We start from the raw sequence: 22,518 nt of genomic DNA on the forward strand, positions 1-22,518 counted from the left end.
TGGGGGCAGAAGGGGTGGAGGCACCTTTGTGGGAGGTGGCTCCTGTGCATACTAGCTCACCCTTCCTCTCCCGACCCTGTCCTACTGCCTCTTATACAGAGGCAGAGTGTGTGTGTGGGGAGGGGGGAGAGGGGGAATGGGGAAGAGGCGAGGCGCTCCATGTAACCGTGCACATTAATTGATGAGCCCAGGCTCATCGGTTAACTCCATACATGGAAACACATTCACATCCCTGGTTACCATTTATTCTTTTGTAAATAAGAGTAATGAAAGCATTGAGGTTAACTCTCAAGTCTGATTGTGATGTGCTGGTTAGGAAAAACCCTTTATTTGTCTTTTAAATAAAAACCCAACAGTTAATTAATTTTCCTCTTTTTTTTCTTTTAAATTGGAGGAGGAGGAAGTGGACGTAAATGATCTTAAACTAAAAATTCTGTGTAAAGCTCTCCAAAGAGACAGGTGGGTCCTAACTGAATGTACATGAAATGTACAACTTTCTCTATTCATAGCATTGATTTTTCTTAATGGTAATTTTTGTACCATCCAGCTTCTGATATTAGCTTGAGTGTTCAGATTGTATGTATGTATAATATAGATTCTGAAAAGTATGTTGAGAAAAATATGCTTTTTTTAGGGAGAGGGGAGAAGTATCACTTACAAAGATAATTCTGTAATAGCTTATCCATTAAGTCCTCTAGCTAGTCTACAAATATTTTAAACTTTTGGGGTATTCAAGAAACCATATAGTTGTATTTTTTGGGGGGGGTTGCCTTTACTAAGTGGGGAGAGATGAATTGCTATGAAACGGGATTTTCTTCTTTGAGTCAAACAGCATATTCAATTTGTGGAATAAGCAGATTCCCAGGCTTGGGATCTTCTAGAACAGAGTTTCTCAATGACTAGTCACATGTTCTGAAGGCAGCAAGTTGGTCCTTAGAATAAAATAGGTAGAAAAACGCCATTCTAGAGCACTGTCCATTGAAACAGCTGCTGGAGACTTTCAGATCACTTATGCTGGATACAGAACTGTTTTAATAAATTATTCTTCAAAGTAGGGATGTAAGCAACTAGTCACTCCCCCCCACTCTTGCTGCCTCTATCAGAAAGAGGCAGCAGAGTGGGGGGGGAAAGGAGGGAAATGCTGGGGGCGGGGGAGCCGGCTTAAAAGCTGGTTCACCCTAGCTCCAGCTTTGTGAGAGGGGGCAGGAGCGCAGTGGCTGAGTTCCACCTTTGAAATGTACAAGACTCTCCATTGGACCTCTTGTATATTTCAAAGCAGAAGCAAGGCATGGAGCCTGTGGCCAGCAGGGGACCGCTGGGGCTCATGTACATTTCAAAGTTGGAACGCCGCGCAGCGCTTCTGTGTTTGAAATGTAGCAACAGCCCAGCGGAAGTGCCCTTGTCGACTAATTGAATAGTCGATGGAAATTCCATCGGTTGTTCGATTAGTTGATTCATCTAATTTTAACATCCCTACTTCAAAGTCAGCAGTGTTGGTTGTTCAGCACTGAACTTGAATCACTTGGACAGCTCCAAGGTCTTTGGTTCTGCTTATGCTGAGCACAAACACTTTGGTAAGTTGTTTCTCACTTTGTAGTCCACAGAACAGGATCATTGGCACTGGAAGAGACAAGGGACCTAGACGGTCTAGCTAGCTGTAGAGCCACTTTGACTAGTAGATCTCCAAAGTCAATGCTGGACACACCTTGCTAGACTAAATCGACTGAATCTGAAGAGCTTCCCTCATCACCAGTGTTTGGAGCAACCCTTCTGCTTTTCACAGATTCCTTGATCAGTGGTTCTCAACCAGGAGTACGTATACTCCTGGGGGATATGCAGAGGTCTTCTACTCATCTACATATCTGCTTAGTTTTACAGCAGGCTACGTAAAAAGCAATAGTGAAGGTAGTGCAAACTGAATTCTCATGCAGTGACTTGCAGGACTATCCTTGGGGGGATGTGGTACCCAGAGCCAACCCCCTTATCTCAGGCCCTTCCTCACCTCTTTCTGCCCCTGTTCTGCCCCCAAGTCCCGCTTCTACTTCGCCCCACCTCTTTCTGCTCCTGCTATTCTGCTGTCCACACTCTTCATCTTCCCACTCCTGCTCTGCCCTCTCCCACCTCCACTCTACCCCTTTTCTTAAGTCTCCTACCCCAAGAGATACAACCTGGGTGATTACAGTGGGGCCTAACACAGGGTGCCTGGCAGCAGAGGTTGCCCCCTCCACCCCCCACCCTCAATGCAGCAACTGGAACCGGAGCAACCCAATAGCCTGCTCTGCCTTGTCACTGTCTCCCAGCTGGGCCACTCCAATTCACCAGGGCAGCGGGAAGCATAATGACCTGGCTCACTCAACTCCCCAGAGCCCTGCAGTGGAGCAGGCCAGAAGGCTTGGCTTCCCACCATGGTGAAATGGAGACACCCAGCTGGGAAATGGCAGGGTAGAGCAGCCTGCTGTGTCATTCCACTACTCACGACTCCTGCTGCTGTGGTGAAAGCTGGGAGGGGGAGAGGACTCCTGCTGCTGCCCTGTGCCAGCCTTCCCACTCCCCAGGTAATTCCCCCAGGCCACCCTGGGCCCCATCTGTATAGGGGAGCATCCCGGTCGCAGGACAGTTGGGGTGGTTGCCACAAGGCCCTCCAAACCGTAGAGCCTGAGGTGGCTGCTCCGAACCATCCTGTGGATGGGACAGCTCTGTCTTGTTTAGATTGCTCTATATACTATACACTGTAAATTCAAGTACAAGATTTATATTCTGATGTATTTATTTTATAATGATATGGTAAAAATAGGAAAGTAAGCAATTTTTCAATAATAGCATGCAGTGATCCTTTTATGTTTTATTGTCTGATTTTTGTAAGCAGTTAGCTTTTAAATGAGGTGAAAGCTGAAGAATCAGCCTCCTTGAAAGGAAGACAATATGGAAAGGTTGAGAGCCACTTCTCTAGATAATGTTAATGACATATAGAATCATAGAATAATAGGACTGGAAGAGACCTCGAGAGGTCATCGAGTCCAGCCCCCCGCCCTCAAGGCAGGATCAAGCTCCGTCTACACCATCCCTGACAGATGTCTATCTAACCTGTTCTTAAATATCTCCAGAGAGGGAGATTCCACCACCTCCCTTGGCAATTTATTCCAATATTTGACCACCCTGACAGTTAGGAATTTTTTCCTAATGTCCAATCTAAACCTCCCCTGCTGCACTTTAAGCCCATTACTCCTTGTCCTGTCCTCAGAAACCAAGAGGAACAAATTTTTGCCTTCCTCCTTGTGACACCCTTTTAGATATTTGAAAACCGCTATCATGTCCCCCCTTAATCTTCTTTTTTCCAAACTAAACAAGCCCAGTTCATGAAGTCTGGCTTCATAGGTCATGTTCTCTAAACCTTTAATCATTCTTGTCGCTCTTCTCTGTACCCTTTCCAATTTCTCCACATCTTTCTTGAAATGTGGCGCCCAGAACGGGACACAGTACTCCAGCTGAGGCCTAACTAGTGCGGAGTAGAGTAGAGCAGAATATGAGCACTTTCCTTCTGGTTTTCAAATGCTAATCAGTCAGGTTTTTTCGAACTATAATCCTACCCCACTCCAAAGGGACAGAAGGAAAAATTTAACTTTTTTTCTTTCTTTTTTAGTAACATATTCTATGCCCACTGCACCATTGGCAGTCAAAAGGAGCTAAAGAACATTTGAAGCCCCTCCTGCTTAAAGGGGAGTTTCCAAAATGTAGTGATATCCAGAAAACCCCAAGTTTGCATGGCCAGGGACATTTATCCCACAAGTGGGAATACGCATGCAGCATAGTTACTAATTAGTCACCTTCCCCATTCCTGCTTTAAAACCTTCACAAATAGTTTTTAGGCCTTGTCCATGCTGGACCAAGACTAGAGTTCAGAAATGGTATTTAAACTCTACTAGAACAAATTGTAAACGTGCTCTGGGTTTGGCCCCATCCACGTTGGCTAGCCAATGTGTGCTGCAAACCAGTTGGGATGGAATAGTGTTTAGATCAGTTCACAGTTCACTAGGGTTCTGCAGCCAAGGAGGCTAATCCTTTTTCCAAAGAAGGTAGTGGCCATAGCATCTGCAAAATGCTGCATTAGGCATGGGACAACACCTGCTTTTAGGGGTGGAGCTTGTTACACTCCCTAACTTGATTACTATATATGGTGACTAGATTCTTTGTTACAATATCAAGACTTGCTATGCATGCTTAGCAAACATCCTAACCATGCTGGATTTCATTTCTCTCTTTCTCCTCACCACTCCAGTCTCTGTAGAAGGAATGAAGAAGATAGGGGAAAAGGAGAGTAACATGAAACTTGGTTGTTTTTCTCCCCAGTAGAAACCAAGGATCTGTCACCCAAGGGTCTGTCCTGGGACCAGTCCTATTCAACTTATTTATAAATGATCTAGAGCTGGGGGCCAGACATGGCCCTTGGCTTGCCTGAATTTTGCCCCAAGTCTCACCCCCCCCCCCCCCCCCAAGCATTGGGGAACCCACACTGGTGCTCCAGCCCGGGGGCTGGAGTGCACAAAATCTGCTAGGCTAGGCCCCCATAGGCTCTGGCGTATGAAGAGAATGTGGGAAGTTTCTTTCTCCTTCTCAGTCGGGGGTCACTGGATTTTTCCTCCACATCCCACTTGTGTGCAGCCCCCCAACTGATTTTTTTGTGGGTCAGTGGCCCTCAAAACAGAAAAGGTTCCACACTCCTGATCTAGAGAGAGGGGTAAACAGTGAGGTGGCAACATTTGCAGATGATACCAAACAGCTAGGGATAGTTAAGACCAAAGCAGACTGTAAAAAGCTTCAGAAAGCTCTCACTAAACTAAGTGATTGGGCAACAAAATGGCAAATGAAATTGAATGTTGATAAATGTAAAGTAATGCAGATTGGAAAAAAAAATCCCAATTATACATACAATATGATGGGGACTAATTTAGCTACAGCTACTCAAGAGAGATCTTGGAGTCATTGTGGATAGTTCTCTGAAAACATCCACTCAGTGTGCAGCAGCAGTCAAAAAAGCAAATAGAATGTTAGGAATCTTTAAAAAGGGGATAAAGAATAAGACAGGGTATCTTATTGCCTCTGTATAAAACCATGGTACACCCACATCTTGAATACTACGTACAGATGTGATCACCTCATCTCAAAAAAGATATATTGGCACTGGAAAAGGTTCAGAAAAGAGCAACAGAAGTGTAGGTGTTTGGAATGGGTGCCATATGAAGAGAGATTAAAAAGACTTGGACTTTTCAGTTTAGAAAAGAGGAGACTAGGGGAATAAAAGAGGTCTATAAAATCATGACTGGTGTGGAAAAAGTGAATTAAGAAAAAGTTATTTACTTATTTCTACAATATAAAAACTAGGAGTCACTAAATGCAATTAATAGGCAGCAGGTTTAAACAAAAGGGAGTTTTTCTTCACTCAGTGCACAGTCAACCTGTGGAACTCCTTGCCAGAGGATGTGGTGAAGACTAGGACTAGATAGATTAAAAGAGGTTAGGTACATTAATGACTATTATCTAGGATGGGTAGAAATGGTGTCCCTAACCTTTGTTTGTCTGGGAATGGATGACAGGAGAGGGATCACATGATGATTACCTGTTGTGTTCCCTCCCTCTGGGGCATTTGGCATTGACTACTATCAGCAGTCAGGATACTGGGCTAGATGGACCTTTAGTCTGACCCAGTATGGCTGTTCTTATGTTCTTAATCATGTGTGAAATCCTGACTTTGACGTGAGTGAGAGTTTTGCCATTGACTTTGAGCAACAGTTTCTTGCTAGATGCTACTTTTTGGTGGTGATAGTGTATCTATTTGGATACCAGGCACAGAACTGACCAAACCATCCATTTCCCAGTGGCTATACAAGGTATTTATATCTGTTTTAGGACTGAAATAATGGGAATGTCTACAGTACAATTAAAAACCTGCAGCTGGCTAGTGCCAGCTGTCTCAGGTTTGTGTGGCACAGGCAAAGGTTCTGTTTAATTGCAGTGTAGATGTTCAGGTTGGGACTGGAGCCTGGACTTTAGTACCCTGTGAAGTGAAGGGCCCCAAAGCTCAGGCTGCAGCCTGAGTCCACACATCTACTTCACATTGATAGCCCCTTAGCTGAGCCAGCGTAACTCCAGGCTGCATAGCACTTGACATGGGGGACAAGAAACCTGAGCAACTGAAAACCAGTGCTGACAGCATGGAATGTTATTTTAAATTAGAATTTTTCCCCTTTTCTGCCAAGCACTTTAGAATGGCTTGAATTAGAGGTTCAACAGCAGTCTGACCTTTCCCTTGAATGACTCAGCATATGCCATCACATATTATGACTTGTAAAGCTAAGAAACTATGCGTATTTTGTGTTGCTTTGGGGTCTTGCAGTTTTAAACCTTTCACTCAACATTTTGTTCTTCCTTTGCTTCCTGTTTAAAAATGTGCTTCAGTGCTCTGAAGAATTTGCCTTTTTATGTAGAATTCTTGTCAGAATGGTGATTGTGTAATAATTAATTGTTTATACAAGCTTGCTTAGAATCATTTACCCATGTGGGTATGAGTTTTCTAATTGAAACAAGTAACTTTTTTTTCTGCTCTTATCGTTTAGTCAGTGTGGAGGCATTCCCATTATCTGCTGCATTAGATTGTCTTTCTAAAATTTTATTAAAATTATGACATAAGATAATCAGGAGGCAAAGAATACTAGCTTTTAACTACAGAAATGCACACTAGAATGCAGGTCTATTAGAAGAAAACTGAATAATCTGTTTTAACATCAGGTTTTTAATCATCTTGTTCTCATATTTGATTTCATTTTTAAGCAGCTTTACAACTTAATTTATATTATACTTTCTGACTTTCAGTTGGTCTAGTTCAGAAGGTAAAGATGATCCAATTGAAGCATCTAAAGACAGTATATTTGTGAAAATATTACAGAAGCTATTGAAAGAAGGTACTTTTTGTTACATGTAAAGAATACTTTTTCAAATTACTGTATGTAAATCTTGTTTTAAAACACACAACAAAATAAACAGCTGTTATTGTCTAGAAAAAAATAGTACAAACGTGTAAAAGAAATTAATAAATTGCATCAGTAATTCATGAGATAAAAATGTGACACCTACTCTAGCACTTTTGTAGTATTAGCGACTTGACAAAACAGTTATTTGTTGTCTTGGAGCTTCCAAATAACACCTGTTTTGCATGAAGATAGTGGGTTTTTTTAGTAATTCATTGTTATACAATGGAACACCACCACCAGAGTGAAAATTCCCTGTGGCACAGGAGGAATGTTAAGATGCCAGGACTGTAATTCAGAATGGCTTAACTGGTTTAACTCAAATGTCTACAAAACGAATACAAAAAGCCTTGAGTTCAGATCAGCTAAGCAGTATCAAAACTGAAAAGGAATGTCTTGAGGAAGCTGTATAAGCAATTAAAAGAGATTAAAATAGAAACTCAACCTTCAACTACAATGTTCACAATTTTAAAAAGCTATATTGTCAAATATGAGAAGCTTACAGGTTATAAATATGGAAGTGTGTTTCTTCAAAACATTTTTAACTATTTTGCATTTTTAAACCCACGTATTGCAGTATTCACTGCATTTTACATGATCATAAAGTATGATTCATCTTAGTTTTGGATTTGTTAAACAAGTACTTTGTGGAGTTCACATTTCAGATTATTGTAATGGCAGAGGCAGGGAATTAAAATGTAAAATATGAAAATGGTGAAATTATGAAGGGGAATATAATAACCTTTAAACAATGGATTCAGTTTTGCTTTATAGAGTTGTTGCACTGCATGACACAGTAGGTAAACTGGAATTAAGAGTCTTTACAATTCCAAATAAATGACGCTAGAACTGAAATGCAAGTACAGATGTTTCCATTGGCAGCAAATATCCTTTTTAAATTGTATACAATTACAGTTATAATTGTATATGTAGTTATATAAATTACAATTTCTATAATGCAAGTTTATTTGTGTTGTAGGAGTTCAACTCGGTGAATATTTACCAGAGGTGAAGGACTTGCTGCAAGCAGAGGAACTTGGCAATTTGAAATCTAATCCTTATTTTGAATTTGTGCTAAAAGCAAACTATGAATACTTTGTTCAAGGACAAGCATGAAGATTAACATTTTTAAAGAACTGAATTAAAGCAGAAATTTCTAAAGAACTGAATTTAAGCAATGTATACATTTTTACATTTTGTACGTACTTTGTTAAATCTTTGTAATAAAGTTTATATAATGTGTTTAGCTTTGGAAATTAGCAGTCCTTACAATACAATTGTCTATTGATTTTTCTCTGGGAAAATCACTCTCTCGATGACTAAATATGCATGGTTGATTTTTATTTCTGTGCCTCTTTTGGTTTCACGTTTGTTCTGTACTTTTGTCTAGTATGCAGGAACCCTTAACTCTAGAGGCACATACCTTAGGGGTAAAATCCTGGCCTGATTGAAGACCATAGGATATTTGCCTTTGACTTCACTGGGGCCAGAATTTCTCCCTGGGAGTATATAATGTGGAAAAAAATACAAGAAATGTTAAATGATGGCTGAATACATAACTTTTTGAATTAAGAAATGAAATCCTTGCTTGTATAAAGTACTCTGTTTAGAAATTAGGTGTTTGAACTAAAACTTTGCATTGATGCAGTACTTTCTATCTAAAGAGATCCACGCAATACATGGAGGGGTAAGTTATCCCCATTTACAGAAAAGGAAACTGGCACAGAAAGGATAAGTGACTTGCACAAGGTCACTCCCTGTGTCAGTGGCAGACAGAAATAGACCCCAAATCTCCCAATTCAAAGTCCCCTAGCCTACCAAATAAATTGGTCTTTTAACTTGTGATTGAAAGCAGGTTTTCACATAAGTTTTCAACAAATCAAGAGTAACTTTAGATGGTTACAAATACAAAAGTTATCTATCGATTTTTACATTTTTAAAACAATGAGAATGACATGCAAAATATACAGTAATTGACAATACACGCCTATAACCTAAGCTCACTGGAAACCTAGAAAGCAGTTACCAAAGTGAGAATCCGGGAAGACCTTCCTTACTCGAAGACTCATTCTTTACTCATGGATGCCAACTTACCCCAGTTCACTTATCTCTGACACTATGCTTTTAAAAAGTCCATGCAACTCTTAAATTCTAATGGTTTCCTTACTGAAGTAACAGGTTAAAATCATAAAAATTGCTTTCAACAGTCAGATCGCAGGAGGAGCCTATCTTTTACAAATAGTTTTAACGTCCAGAGATTGAATGCTGAACAACTTGCCTAGCCTTATGCTCTACTTGCCCTGGCTAAGTGCCTGCTAAAACAACTTGATCCAACAGCTGAGAAGGTCATAAGTTAAATCAGTTGAAGAGAATCCAGTTTCTAGTTTAAAAAGCACAGCTATCGTGCCATTGCTTCTCCTCCTTCGTGTGCTAATACAGTGCTCAGGGCTGAAAGGCTGAACATGTTTGGAAGAATAGACTTATCTAGAGCTGTTCTAACTAATATGGAAAAGATACTCATTAGCAACCTTGTAAAAAGTCAACACTGAATTAAACCTCACCTGTTTCTACAGTATTACATGGCTAAGAGAGCCATGGGTATAATTTATAGCTTTGACTTTACAAAAGGGAATAATTCAAAGTGTTGGAATATTAGTTACTGGTGTAAAACACAGTTTTAAATAGAAATGAGATTTCAAATTATTTAAAACAAAATAAAAACTATACATTTAGCAGAAGGGAAATGGTATATCAAATGACTGGCACTCTTTGTAGGGATCTCCTTCTCCTGGTCTTTGGCTGTGTTAAAATTAGCTTGAAGTTCTAGTAATGAGGACATTTCTGGTCAAGCCTTGAATGTACTAATGGGATGTCTCACCTTCCTCCCCTCCAACTCATCTTTGTACACTACAGTCTAATCACTTGTACCCAGTCTTAATGCAGAGTATGCTAAGGGAAACTTCTCATTAGCTATTCCACTGAGTCAAGAAGACAGATTTGCTAAAGTTTAACTAGAGATTTGTTAGCCTTGGGTCTACTCCAAATAAAGGGTTATTTAATCATTGTTTTGCAGAAAGTCAGTATATAATTATAAACTATAAGTCCCTGCAGATAAATTTATTGTCCTGTAAAGCACAGAGCATACTCTGTCCTCAACAAATGATCAGTGTAATTTCACGATTATTTGGTCTAATGCTGATGTAGAAGGTACAGTAATTCCTCATTTAACACGTGCCTGCTTAACATCTTTTCGCAATAGCACAATTTTTTTTAGGGGACGTTTTTTGAATTACACGACCATCCTCGGAATAACATGATTTCCCCAGCCGGCCCATTGCCAGCAGCTGCACGGGGCTTCCCCCGCTTCCCTGTAAAGCGCCGCACTGTTCCCCATTGACTCCCCCTCACTAGACGCCTTGCCCCCTCTCCTCCGCCCCTGCTTGCAGGCTGGCAGCTGGGCTTCCCCAGCCAACCCATCGCCGGCGGCTGCCCAGGGCTTCCCCCACCTCCCTGCAAAGTCGCGGAGGGTTCGCCACTCGCTGCACCGTTCCCCGGCAACCCTCGCTGGACGCAGTGCGGGTCCTTGCAGACCCGTCACAGAGGCATACTCCCAACCCAATCCCTCTCCCCTCTTCTCTTCCCTTCCCCAAAGCCAAACACCTCCCCTCCTTGCTGTAACCCAGTCCTCTTTCTCCCCCAACCTTGTGTCCCGGTCCCAACAGATACCACTGCTTGAAACGCAACCCCCATCTTTTCCATTATTTTCAATGGGAAAATTGACCCCACATAACACGTTTTCACTTAACACGATCATTTTCTGAAACATAGCTATAGTGTTAAATGAAGAATTACTGTACTTTGCATTGGTAAGAGTATCTTTTGTCTTAGGATCTCTAAATCACTAGTAGGCAGTAAATTCAAAAAACCCAACAACCTTAACTTCCATACTCAAACTAAAAAACTTATTCAAGCATTGTGATATTAGGAATGTTAAATATGTTTGCACCAGTATAAAATATAAAAAACTCAGGATTATTGGGTCCCTTTGCATATGCTTGGTCATTCTATGCAGTCAGTATTCTCACTGATTTCTGTTGATCTGCTTCCATTAGGGGAGATAGGGTCCAATGTGTATATTAAAGTGTTGCACAGTTTGGTATTTTGTTTCTATTTACAAGCTTTTCTGACGGTCAAAACAAAATTACAAAAAGCTTTATGGTGAACTTTTCTCTGATAGAATAGGGTTCTTTCAAAAAGTGGCACAGATGTCTTCATTTGCCACTGCATATGAATGTCATGGGTATCCTACTTTGCTCCATAACAGATCTAAAAATGTTGCAATAAAGGGGAACAGTTACCATACGTTACCATACCAGACTACCTGTTCTTGCAAAAAAAGTTTTCAGTTAGTGTGGTTAAATGAAATAGGGGGGAAACGTTCTCAAATGGGGTTGAGGGAGCTTTACATGAATGTTATAATTAAACAACATATTAAATGTTTTTCCTTATAGGGTAGAAATCATTAATTTTAATATCAAACATCCAGGCTACGTCTAAACTGGCATGATTTTCCACAAATGCTTTTAACGGAAAAGTTTTTCCATTAAAAGCATTTGCGGAAAAGAGCATCTAGATTGGCACGGACGCTTTTCCACAAAAGCACTTTTTGCGGAAAAGTGTCCGTGCCAATCTAGATGCGGTTTTGTGCAAGAAAGCCCCAATCGCCATTTTCGCCATCGGGGCTTTTTTGCGCAAAACAATACCACGTTGTTTACACTGGCATTTGCGCAAGACGGCTTTTGCCCGAACGGGAGCAGCATAGTATTTCCGCAAGTACACTGACAATCTTACATGAGATGTCAGTGTTCTTGCGGAAATTCAAGCGGCCAGTGTAGACAGCTGGCAATTTTTTCTGCTTTTGCGGAAAAACTTGCCAGTCTATATACAGCCCCACAGTTTAAGAATAGTGGAAATGGGTGGAAAGTTGTGACTTTTGTGTCAAAACAAGCAGAAGAAATGACCTTCCACTACAGAGATCAGTCTTATTCTTGCCCTGCTCTTATTGCTAGAATTTGAACTGACTTGTTGCTGTAGTTGGCTGAGCACTTAAAAAAAAAAAAAAAAAAAAAAAAAATTGGGTTAGCCCTTTGTGCCTATCTGTTTTAATCCCAGAAAATGTATGTAATAAAAATGGCCATTTATGTAAAAAATTAATATTTCCACCAGGCATTTGTATTGAATTGCTGTTATCATACTTAGCTATAGCATCACTTTGAGAATCCATGAGATTTATTGTAGGAATAAACAAATTGATGTACGTCCATGATTTTTTTCAAAACTTACATTAAAAGGTCACTGAGAATGCTTCCACTATTAATTTTAAGCAGGGTTTGTGCCACTATATATGGATAGCTGGCATACAAATACATCTCTGATGAAATAACTAATCTGTACTTTAATCTGCTGCTGAGTATCTTTAATATCCAATCTCTGTAATACCTTAAAATCCTTAGGAAAGGTGATTTCTCTTTATGGTGAATTTATATATGTTCAATTTTAGGCAACAGAGTTTGGGAAGAACGAAAGAAAAAAATGCAGAAAAAATATTTTTTTCCCAGAGCCCGCTTTAAGACAATAGCATGGCATAGTAGGAAGTGGAAATAGAAAGCGGCAGCAAAAAGACACAGGGTGCAGCCAGAGGTGAAGGGGAGAGCTGCCAGAGTAGGAGTTGCAGGGATTAAATGTTAGAGAAGAGAAAAAGTCACCGATCCCATGGTAAGCCTTGCTGTTCTGCCTCGTAACTGGGGAAATCCAACTGCAGAAAATGCCTTCTTCATAATGGTTCCTGGTAGCACAGAAACTTTTCCTAGCAGCACTTCTTTCTCTCCCCAATATTTTAGTAGTTTTTTTTCCAGAAAGATTTTTCTTTAGCCACTCCTAACCTAACTACTACTTAGTCCAAACATGCTCTCCATCTTGTTTACCTAATTTTTCTTCTAATTGTAGCAGGAATTTCTAATGAGAGACTTTCACCTGTGCCAAATGGAATCTCTGCTTACTCAGAGCCGGGCTAGATGAATAGTTAATTCTCCTTATTTAACAATGGAGTAGTTTCTTCCAATCAGAGGCAGCTCATGGGTAAGACTAATATACCTTTTTAAAACTCTTATGGATGAGCTATTCTGAGTCACACATCAAGCCTATATTCTAAGCCAATCAGAACACAGCAGGTCAATAATGGGTATAGTTCATAAGTGCAGTTGGAGTGCAGCATGATCCAACAGCTAGTGGTAAAATCTACATCAGCCTTCTTCTGGTATTAGAAATAGTCACTGGAATAATTTTTCCCAGGACCAGGATCTCTTCAAAGGTTTTTGTTTTTAACAGGCATCCACTATTACCCTATTCATTGCTTTTTCATATACATCTTCAAATCAGATCCGATTAAATCTATGCTTTAAAGAGCTCATTAAACAGTTTTAAATGTAACGTCAGATCTTATAGGTTTGGGGTGGGGAAACTTTTTGGGTTGGGGGCTACTGACCCACAGGAAAATCAGTTGGGGGCTGCACACAAGGGAGAAGCAAAACAAACAGTCCTCACTGACATGGCCCCCGGCTGATATGAGAGACACCCCCCACATTCTCCTTGCATACCAGAGCCTAGGGAGGCCCAAGCTACTACATTTTTTGTGGCAGAGGGGCCGGAGCATCAGCACGGGCCCCCCAAATGTTGGCGGGGGGCCTGAGCCTTGGGGGCTGTACCCAGCTCCCAATTAAATGGAAGCATGAGAGGAGCATTCAGCATAGCTGCATCTAGACTGGCATGATTTTCCACAAATGCTTTTAATGGAAAAGTTTTTCCGTTAAAAGCATTTGCGAAAAAGAGCGTCTAGATTGGCACAGACGCTTTTGCGCAAAAGCACTTTTTGCAGAAAAGCATCCGTGCCAATCTAGACGCGGTTTTGCGCAAGAAAGCCCTGATCTCCATTTTCGCCATCTGGGCTTTTTTGCACAAAACAGTTTTTAGCTGTCTACACTGGCCCTTTTGCCAATGAACAGGAATGTCAAAGCATTTGCGCAAGAAGCACTGATTTCGGACAGTAGACCGTCAGTGCTCTTGCGCAAAATCAAGCAGCCAGTGTAGACAGCTGGCAAGTTTTTGCACAAAAGCAGATGCTTTTGCGCAAAATCTTGCCAGTCTAATCGCAGCCCATAAGTACATCAGAATCTGTTTCCTCTTCAGTTTTTTAATCTCCTCTGTGCTAACTCCCCTTCTTAGCTACATGTAACCTGTTTCTTTATAAAATGTGGGTTTCCCCCCATTTAAATCTAGTCTTTGTTGTGATTAATAGAATTCCTGTTTTTAGAGGAAGATTTGACACTACCTAATTTGGCAAAGAATTGAATGGATATTTAAACAATACTGTTCTGTGATCCCTACCTTTAATTACAAGCATTTCTCAAGAAACCTAAAAACCACTCCTTGTCAATAACTTGTGGCCATGAAGAGGCTTTTGTTAATTATATACATACACTACACCTTGCTGAATGCTGAAACTATCAATCAGTATGAAATGTAGGAACAGTTCCCTCTTCCTCAATTTACAGATAAATAGCCAATAAGATATTTTATGATGGGCAACAAATCAGGACACTTCTATCTTACTTTTCAATAAAGCAAACATCTGTTTGAGCATACTAATACCTTCTAGCATGTGTGTACATTGTGTGCTTTAGAAAAGCAGATGTTAGTTACCATTGCTCTTAAATGAGGCTGCTTTTCTCTCTCACTAACTTTTGGCACCACAGCTGTCCTTCCCATCCTGTTAAGCTATCCATTTAGTCCAATTCTCTCCATTAGCAAATGCTGTGCTTCCTAGCCTAACAGAAGTTGGACAACTACCAACTGTACTTCCACCCATCCTCACCCCAAAATGCCCATAAAACCTCTACATAACCATAAGTAGATTCGTATCCCTTGAGAATTAAAAAATATATATATCTGGGTGTATCAGTGGTATAAATAGCATAAACTACTGTGCATGGGAGCTGTCCAACCTATTCTGGCAACTAGCCATAAGGTGGCTCTTTATCATCCTCTATATATAAAACTGATTTTGCAGGCATTTTGAGTTAGAAGAAGATGCTGCTGTACAATTTAATTTTTTAGCCACAAAAATCTGCCGTGATTAAAACAAAAACCCCCCTTGCAACAGACCTTTCTCCTGGGAGGGAGAGCGTTAGAGGCAACAACACGGAGCTGTGTGTGTGTCTCACAAACCTACCTGGCTCGCCCCGCCTCTGCGCCTTAGGGACAGGGAGTAAAGTGTGTAGGTCCCCTTGGAAAACCGAGCACGGGAGGTGAAGTGCGCCAGGCAGGGCCCCCTGGGGGAGCGGGTCCCCAGGCCCCACAGCGCGACCTGCCGCTTAGCTCCTGCCCCCCCCCCCCGCGCGGCACAAGGCCGCTCGCCCCCCACCCAGCTGTCAGCGGGGTCCCCAGACTCGCCCCCCACCCTCCGGCCCCCGAACCTGCGGCCGGGCCGGGGCTCCCACCTGGCAGCCCCGCTGCTTTCTCCTTTATGGGCATCGTGGGGTCGGGATTATTTCGGACACGAGCCCTCCCGGCCCCTTCCTCCGGCCCGCGGCGGGGGCCCGGCAGACACTCCTTATACGGCCCGGCCTCTGGTCGCTGGGCCCGGGCCAGAAGCTCCTTCTTTGGGCAGCCCCGCGGCAGCGCAGGGAGCCCGGGGGCTCCGGCCGGGCCGGGCTCGCTCGCTGCCCAACACCCAAATATGGAGACGGCCGGGGCGACATTCCTGCGGCCGGCGGGGGAGGGGGCGGCGGCGGCGGCTCTATAAAGACCTGCCGGGCCCGGGCAGCCCACCGAGCTGGAGAGCTGCAAGGAGCAGAGGGGCCTGAACCGGAGCGGAGAGCCAGGAGCCACCCGAGGTGAGCCGGGCCCTGCAAAGCCCCGCCAAGCGCCCGGCCGGGAGCCGAGACTAAACAGCGGCTGGGGAGCAGCCAAAGCGCCAGCCCCTGGAGGCGGGAGCGGGCTGGGCTGGCTCGCGGGGCAGGCCTCGTGCCTGCCGGGGGGGGAGGGGGAAGGGCGGGGAATCGCGTCTACACGCGTGGGCACCAGTCCGGATTGTTCGCAAGGCAACGAGAAACTGGCTCGTCTCTGGACTGCGGCCGATCTGCTTGGCCGCGCCGCCCGGGAACGGAGCGGGCTGTGAGCGGGGAGAGATTAGGCTGCTAGCAGCTAGGAAACCCTCCCTAGCGCCTTCCTACTGCATTGCTCGTAATGAAAAAGGGAGTGAAGTGGCGCTTGAGGAGCCAGTCCTTGTAGCCCAGAGAAGGGGGAAGTCCGATTGGAAGTGGAAGCACAGTCTGGCTTTACTATTCCGCGCTTGGATTATTGTTACATCGCATCTTCTAAATTCCAGTCCACTGAAACCAGCGCGTCTGTTGCGCCAAACTTTTAAAATCCTTAAATAACTATCCAACAGTCATTTTGAAAGCTTCCTCTCCTTTCTCTTCCTTTCCAGTTTTTGCCACACTGTTGAATCAAAGTTCTTGACTTTTGTTTTAGAGCTGTGGCTTATTATTGGTCCCCTGATAAACAGTCACAATTATTTCTCCTAGATACTCTTGGGAGCTAGGAGCTATTTCAACTTGTTTGAGGTTGAGGAGATTTTTAAATCCATTTGAGCTGATGATGGGATTGCAATTTTTACCCTCCTCCCTCCATATATAATTACAGTATGTTTCCGACATGTATATATTAAAACTATCCGATTACATGGTGACAATTTCTAAACATGGTACAATGAGGATCAAGTAATAGTGAATGCAGTTTACTGAGGCTGTGTTGGATTCATTCTTTGAGCTAATTTACAATTTCCTGTTACCCATACTGTGTGAAATAGAGATTTTAAATAGAGTTCTAAATTTGGGGGAGGCTGGATCTACTTTGGGCTTAAAATGTGATTTATTTATTTTTTATTAACCACTTTCAAGTTTTTTGTGGGTTTTCTTTTTTTTTAAATCAAACCCTGTGAGTTGTCCATTGGCTTTGGCAGCCCCTCTCTGAAGCCATAGCCCCCTTCATCTCTCACCTTCTGTGGGAGGGGAGAGCCCAGCTCCTCAGGGAGATTGGTTTGCAAGTGGTGAGAGTGCTGCTTTGTTTCTCTGTATCTTTTTGGCTCTTATCATGGTTTGCTTTCCTTGTCGTTACCCAGAAAGCCGACAACATGTGTGATGAGGATGAAACTACCGCGCTCGTATGCGACAATGGCTCTGGCCTGGTGAAAGCTGGCTTCGCAGGGGATGATGCTCCCAGGGCCGTGTTCCCTTCCATCGTGGGCCGCCCTCGCCATCAGGTACAATGCTCTGTCCTCTAGCCCTTCCGTGACTGTAGCTTCACAGAGGTAGCACTTAAAAAACATTCTCTGGGGGACTCCTTGCTATCTGGGGAAAGTCCCTAATCACTTGGGAGTGGCTGACCCCCACCTCCATAATGGGACTGAGTAAATTATATACTAGCTATGCTACAATTGCCTGCTGTCACACCAGCTGTGTCCCCTTCCTCCCATAATGACACTGGCGTAAAAGCCATCTGAGCCCTGTGAGTGTGCTCTTTGCTCCATGCAAGCACACCTGGATTGCAACAGCTGCTCTTACAGTGGGATGGATTTGCCCTACCTGTGCCCTGGGAGCTTGCTCCTCTTCTGTCCTGAGCTGGCTGTTGCTCCCCAGCAGGAATAGCATGGGAGATTTTTCTTTCTCATTCCTGCCTTGGAGAGATGTTAAATCTCTTGTCCCCTTTGTATTCTTCTCTAGGGTGTCATGGTGGGTATGGGTCAGAAAGACTCCTATGTGGGGGATGAAGCTCAGAGCAAGAGAGGTATCCTGACCCTGAAGTACCCCATTGAACATGGCATCATCACCAACTGGGATGACATGGAGAAGATCTGGCACCACACCTTCTACAATGAGCTGCGTGTGGCCCCTGAGGAGCACCCCACCCTGCTCACTGAGGCCCCCCTCAACCCTAAGGCCAACCGTGAAAAGATGACTCAGATCATGTTTGAGACCTTCAACGTGCCTGCCATGTACGTGGCCATCCAGGCTGTGCTGTCCCTGTATGCCTCTGGCCGTACCACTGGTGAGTGAGGGTAATAGGTCTCCTCAGAGCCCCTAACAGCACCTTGTGTGAATGACCATTTCTCCAGCTGTGCTGTGTGTCCACCTAGGCAGGCACTCACTCTCCCACCCCCTCCTAGGTATTGTGCTGGACTCTGGTGATGGTGTCACACACAACGTGCCCATCTATGAGGGGTATGCTCTGCCACATGCCATCATGCGCTTGGACCTGGCTGGTCGGGACCTCACTGACTACCTGATGAAGATCCTGACAGAGCGTGGCTACTCTTTCGTCACCACTGGTAAGTGGAACCCACCCGTCCACCTTCTCCACTGATCAGCAGCACACAGTGGTCACTGTCCCGCCTGACTAACATCCATGGGGCTGGCCAAACCCTACAGACATGCACTCCTTTGTGACCAGTGACACCTTGTCACTACCTAGTGCAATGGGCACTAATTATCACTTAATTGTCTTGTGCTTAATACACCCAGCCTGAGCCTGGCAGACCTGATGGGCGTTTGCTCAGGCTGGTCCTGTTTGACAGATTTAATCTAAAGCCCCGGGATCTGTTTCTGTTCTATGTTGAAATTCAAGGACTGTGGTTTGTTCCCCCCGTTCAGATTGACTGACTCCACATGCTGTCCCCCAGGGCCAGAAAACACACACACACCCTCTTTTAGAGTTACCCTGAACCTCTGATTGTGCTGCTGTGTGCCTTGTTCTTCTGCTGCAGCCTTCTAAAGCCTTGTTTTCCCCTGTAACAGCTGAGCGTGAGATTGTGCGCGACATCAAGGAGAAGCTGTGCTATGTGGCTCTGGACTTCGAGAATGAGATGGCAACTGCAGCTTCTTCCTCCTCCCTGGAAAAGAGCTATGAATTGCCTGATGGGCAGGTCATCACTATTGGCAATGAACGTTTCCGTTGCCCAGAGACCCTCTTCCAGCCATCCTTCATTGGTATATAACCCTCTCTTTCCCCAGAGAAATCCTCCCCTTCAGTGTGAATTCCCCAGTACTTACCTCTGCATTCCTTACCTTCTCTTGTCCCCAGGTATGGAATCTGCTGGTATTCATGAGACAACTTACAACAGCATCATGAAGTGTGATATTGATATCAGGAAGGACCTGTATGCTAACAATGTCATGTCTGGTGGTACCACCATGTACCCTGGTATTGCTGACCGCATGCAGAAGGAGATCACAGCTCTGGCTCCAAGCACCATGAAGATCAAGGTACATTTGACTATGGATTATTGACTCTTACAGTTGAATGAGAGAGAACCCTAAGCACTTTGCAGACTATCAGTTTGAATGTGAGTGCATCTGACCCTCCCTCTTTGGCAAATGCTGTTCTACCTCACTTTGTCCTACTGAAAGTGTAGTAATTCATAAAATGTTTCCCCTGTTTTCTGTGACCATGTGTGGTCTGTTTACTGATCAGAGCTCTGCTTACTCTTGTAGATCATTGCACCACCTGAGCGTAAGTACTCTGTCTGGATTGGTGGCTCTATCCTGGCTTCCCTGTCTACCTTCCAGCAGATGTGGATCACAAAACAGGAATACGATGAAGCTGGCCCATCCATTGTCCACCGTAAATGCTTCTAAGTATGTTTACTTGATCACTATGTTAACAACTCTCAGGATGACACTGTTGTAAGTTGCAGGTCATTGGATACCTGCAACAGCCATGTAACTTTCTATTTTGTAACAATTTCTGTTACTGTTGCTGCAAGCTCCACGTGACACAGAGTGTATGTAAAGTGTACATAAATTAATTTATTTTACCTTGTTTTGTTTATTTTTAAAACCATGCCCTGTGGAAGGAAACCAAACACTTCAAGAAGCATTAAATCATCAGTCATTCTGTCACGCCCCATTGGAGTTGTCTGTCATGATTTATTTTGGAAATCTTTATACACGTTTATCCTGTTCTTTTACAACTGGTCATACAATTGTAGGAGGAAAAAGGGTTATGACACTTTAAATAACCCTAGATCATTATTATGCCAGTTACTTTACACAGTAGCAATGCTACATTTTTAAACAAACACACTGTATTATGTTTCCAGAGTGATTCATGCTCAGGTTTCAAAATATATTTAGAAAGGTCTTGGTGCACATCTTTCAATTCAAATATGAACGTGCTTTCTCTGGAAAAATAATTCCTTTTCTTTATTTAAATAAATAAATTTACACATGACCTTCCTACTCTGTACAGTTATGCTTACTGGAAGTTGAGGAGATGGAGTACAGTATTTCCTTTTGTAAAATTTGTTAAGAGATTACAGCCTGGCTGTAAAAAACATGATCACAGCATAACATGCTATTTCTTAGCCTATGTTTCTAACTTTTCAGAAGCTGTTGGGTTTCTTAAACTCAGCCAAACAAAACTGTTTTTCAATGAGTTGCTGTCTTCATTTGGCCTAACACCAAAGCTCCATTTCACTACTAGATAAATAAATGATCCTATGCAATACACTTGTTTCAAATACCTCATTGGAGCAGAATGTAAATAGTAACTTTTGTATAGCGTGTTTTTTAGTGTAACGGAGAGGAGAGGGTTTGCCAGTAGTTGAATCACTGAGCTAGAATAGATACAACTTAGCTGAGCCCTTCATTCTTATTTGGCCATTCTGTGGCGGACCTGAAACACAGCATCAACTAAATGCCCACTGGTGGACAGTGTGTGCATGACTTAAACATGGACCATTCCATGCCAGTGTACAGAGACAAATATCAACTACAATCCCTGTTGGCAGACTTCAGTGCCCAGGTGTCCAGGAAGAATGTCCTCATAAGTTAGGCTAGGGCCCTTTATTGCTTGAGGGCGACCCTCTTTGGGAGTGGGGTTAGAAGCTTACTATTGTGCTTCATGTTTAAAGGTTACAGACTTAGTGAATCTGGCTACCCTTATTTAGCTGTCAGTAAACAATGAAGATGGAGCCATAAAATCTAACTTAACCCCAACTACAGCTACAATTAAGAGGCCTGGGAATAAGCCAAAGCTAGCTAGCTCCCTCCTCTCCCCCCCCCCTTTTTTTAAGTCATAGTATTTCTTCCCAGAGTGGAAGATGGCTCTTTGATTGGAAGATGGGATTCAGCTGCTCTTATTAATTCAGCTGCACCAAGTGTCCCAGCTCTTTGCCCTCTGCCCAGGAACACCTGGCCATTCATTCTTCAGCTGCTCTACTCATATGGCAATGTAACTGGGGGTAGCAAAGTGCCCTCAGTCCACTAATGGCCCAAACTTGAGCCAGTATCCCTTCTTCACCTTTCTGGTGGGAAAACTGAGTTGGGGGTTGTTGTGAGGAAGCCCTCTAGAGGATATATAGCAGTAATGGATCCGCCTTTACCTGGAGTTGGTAGGATGGAAAATGGTAAGTGATAAAACAACTGTTTGGGCAGAGTATCACCCGAAGGGAGACAAGCTGGTAACTCTGTGCCCTTAGCTCCTCCTTCATGCCCTTGAATGACTGAAATGTGTTCCTTGGAGAACTGTGGCATGCTTCCTTTAGACCACAATGAAGCTCTAAGAGCCTTTGATCATGATCCCATTGAGATAACTGTTTGCATAGTATATTCAAAGATATCAACACTCTAAAATTTTGCATGAGTTTAGATAAGGGTTTTTAGAGCCATAAGGTATGGGTGTGAGTGTAAATTATTGTTCTGACTAAATGATTATCACAAAGGGCTATACACATTGCATAGGACTCGATCTTACAAACTTATTCATGTGGTTGAGTGACTTGAGGACAAGATCCCTTAGTTCTTCAAAGTATATACATTATTTGTAAGGAATGACTCTGTAAATGTAATGTTCTCTTGGCAACAAGAAGTTTTAAATTGGCTACCGTTGTAGATTTCAAAACGTTTATGGGCTTTGATAACAGATGTTAGCATAATGTATGTAATATGAAATATTCATGATCTTTAAGCCTGTAGAATGTGTTACTTTTTCATGATGTCTGTAAAGTGTACAACAATGTTAAGGCATGAGAGAGGTCTGGTCTGTTAGCCAAATGTTTTGGAAACCTTCACATTCATCTTAGCTCTTTGGGCAGCTTTTCTACAACAGCTACCTCTCTGAAACTTGTCCTAACCTCATATACTGTATACAGCTAGTTAAGGTAAAATGTCACTATAATTCTTGGTTAGTAGCCCTCTTCTCAGAGGGTTGCATTTCTAGTTTGCATCCATCTTAAAAACAACAACTGCCACCCTCCCAAAACATAACCTAGAAAAGCTTTTATACTGCTATTTTGCTAAGAGCTGGTAACCATTCTGGTAACTGCAGAGAATGAAATCTGAGAGAGACCAATCGGTAATTCCCCTGCAGAGCTTTCCCA

At 43.0% G+C, this 22,518-nt stretch overlaps 2 protein-coding genes across 3 annotated transcripts in view; both read left to right on the plus strand.

The window, feature by feature from the left end:
* NUP133 (nucleoporin 133) overlaps positions 1-8,264 on the plus strand; it is a 55,839-nt gene extending 47,575 nt beyond the window's left edge. For both annotated transcript variants that reach the window (XM_075924725.1, XM_075924724.1), the window contains exons 24-26: positions 395-459; positions 6,868-6,956; positions 8,002-8,264. In XM_075924725.1, coding sequence (XP_075780840.1) covers positions 395-459; positions 6,868-6,956; positions 8,002-8,138 — 291 coding nt within the window. In that variant the 3' untranslated portion in view covers positions 8,139-8,264. The remainder of the gene's footprint in view (positions 1-394; positions 460-6,867; positions 6,957-8,001) is intronic.
* A 7,559-nt stretch (positions 8,265-15,823) lies between these two features.
* ACTA1 (actin alpha 1, skeletal muscle) lies at positions 15,824-20,045 on the plus strand. The gene is made up of 7 exons (XM_075924728.1): positions 15,824-15,973; positions 17,263-17,403; positions 17,864-18,188; positions 18,307-18,468; positions 18,935-19,126; positions 19,221-19,402; positions 19,631-20,045. The coding sequence occupies exons 2-7, from the start codon at positions 17,275-17,277 to the stop codon at positions 19,772-19,774; spliced, it is 1,134 nt and encodes a 377-aa protein (XP_075780843.1). The 5' UTR covers positions 15,824-15,973; positions 17,263-17,274; the 3' UTR covers positions 19,775-20,045.
* The last annotated feature ends 2,473 nt before the right edge of the window (positions 20,046-22,518 follow it).

Source organism: Pelodiscus sinensis, chromosome 3, assembly GCF_049634645.1.
Source record: "Pelodiscus sinensis isolate JC-2024 chromosome 3, ASM4963464v1, whole genome shotgun sequence".
NCBI classification, from domain to species: Eukaryota; Metazoa; Chordata; order Testudines; family Trionychidae; genus Pelodiscus; species Pelodiscus sinensis.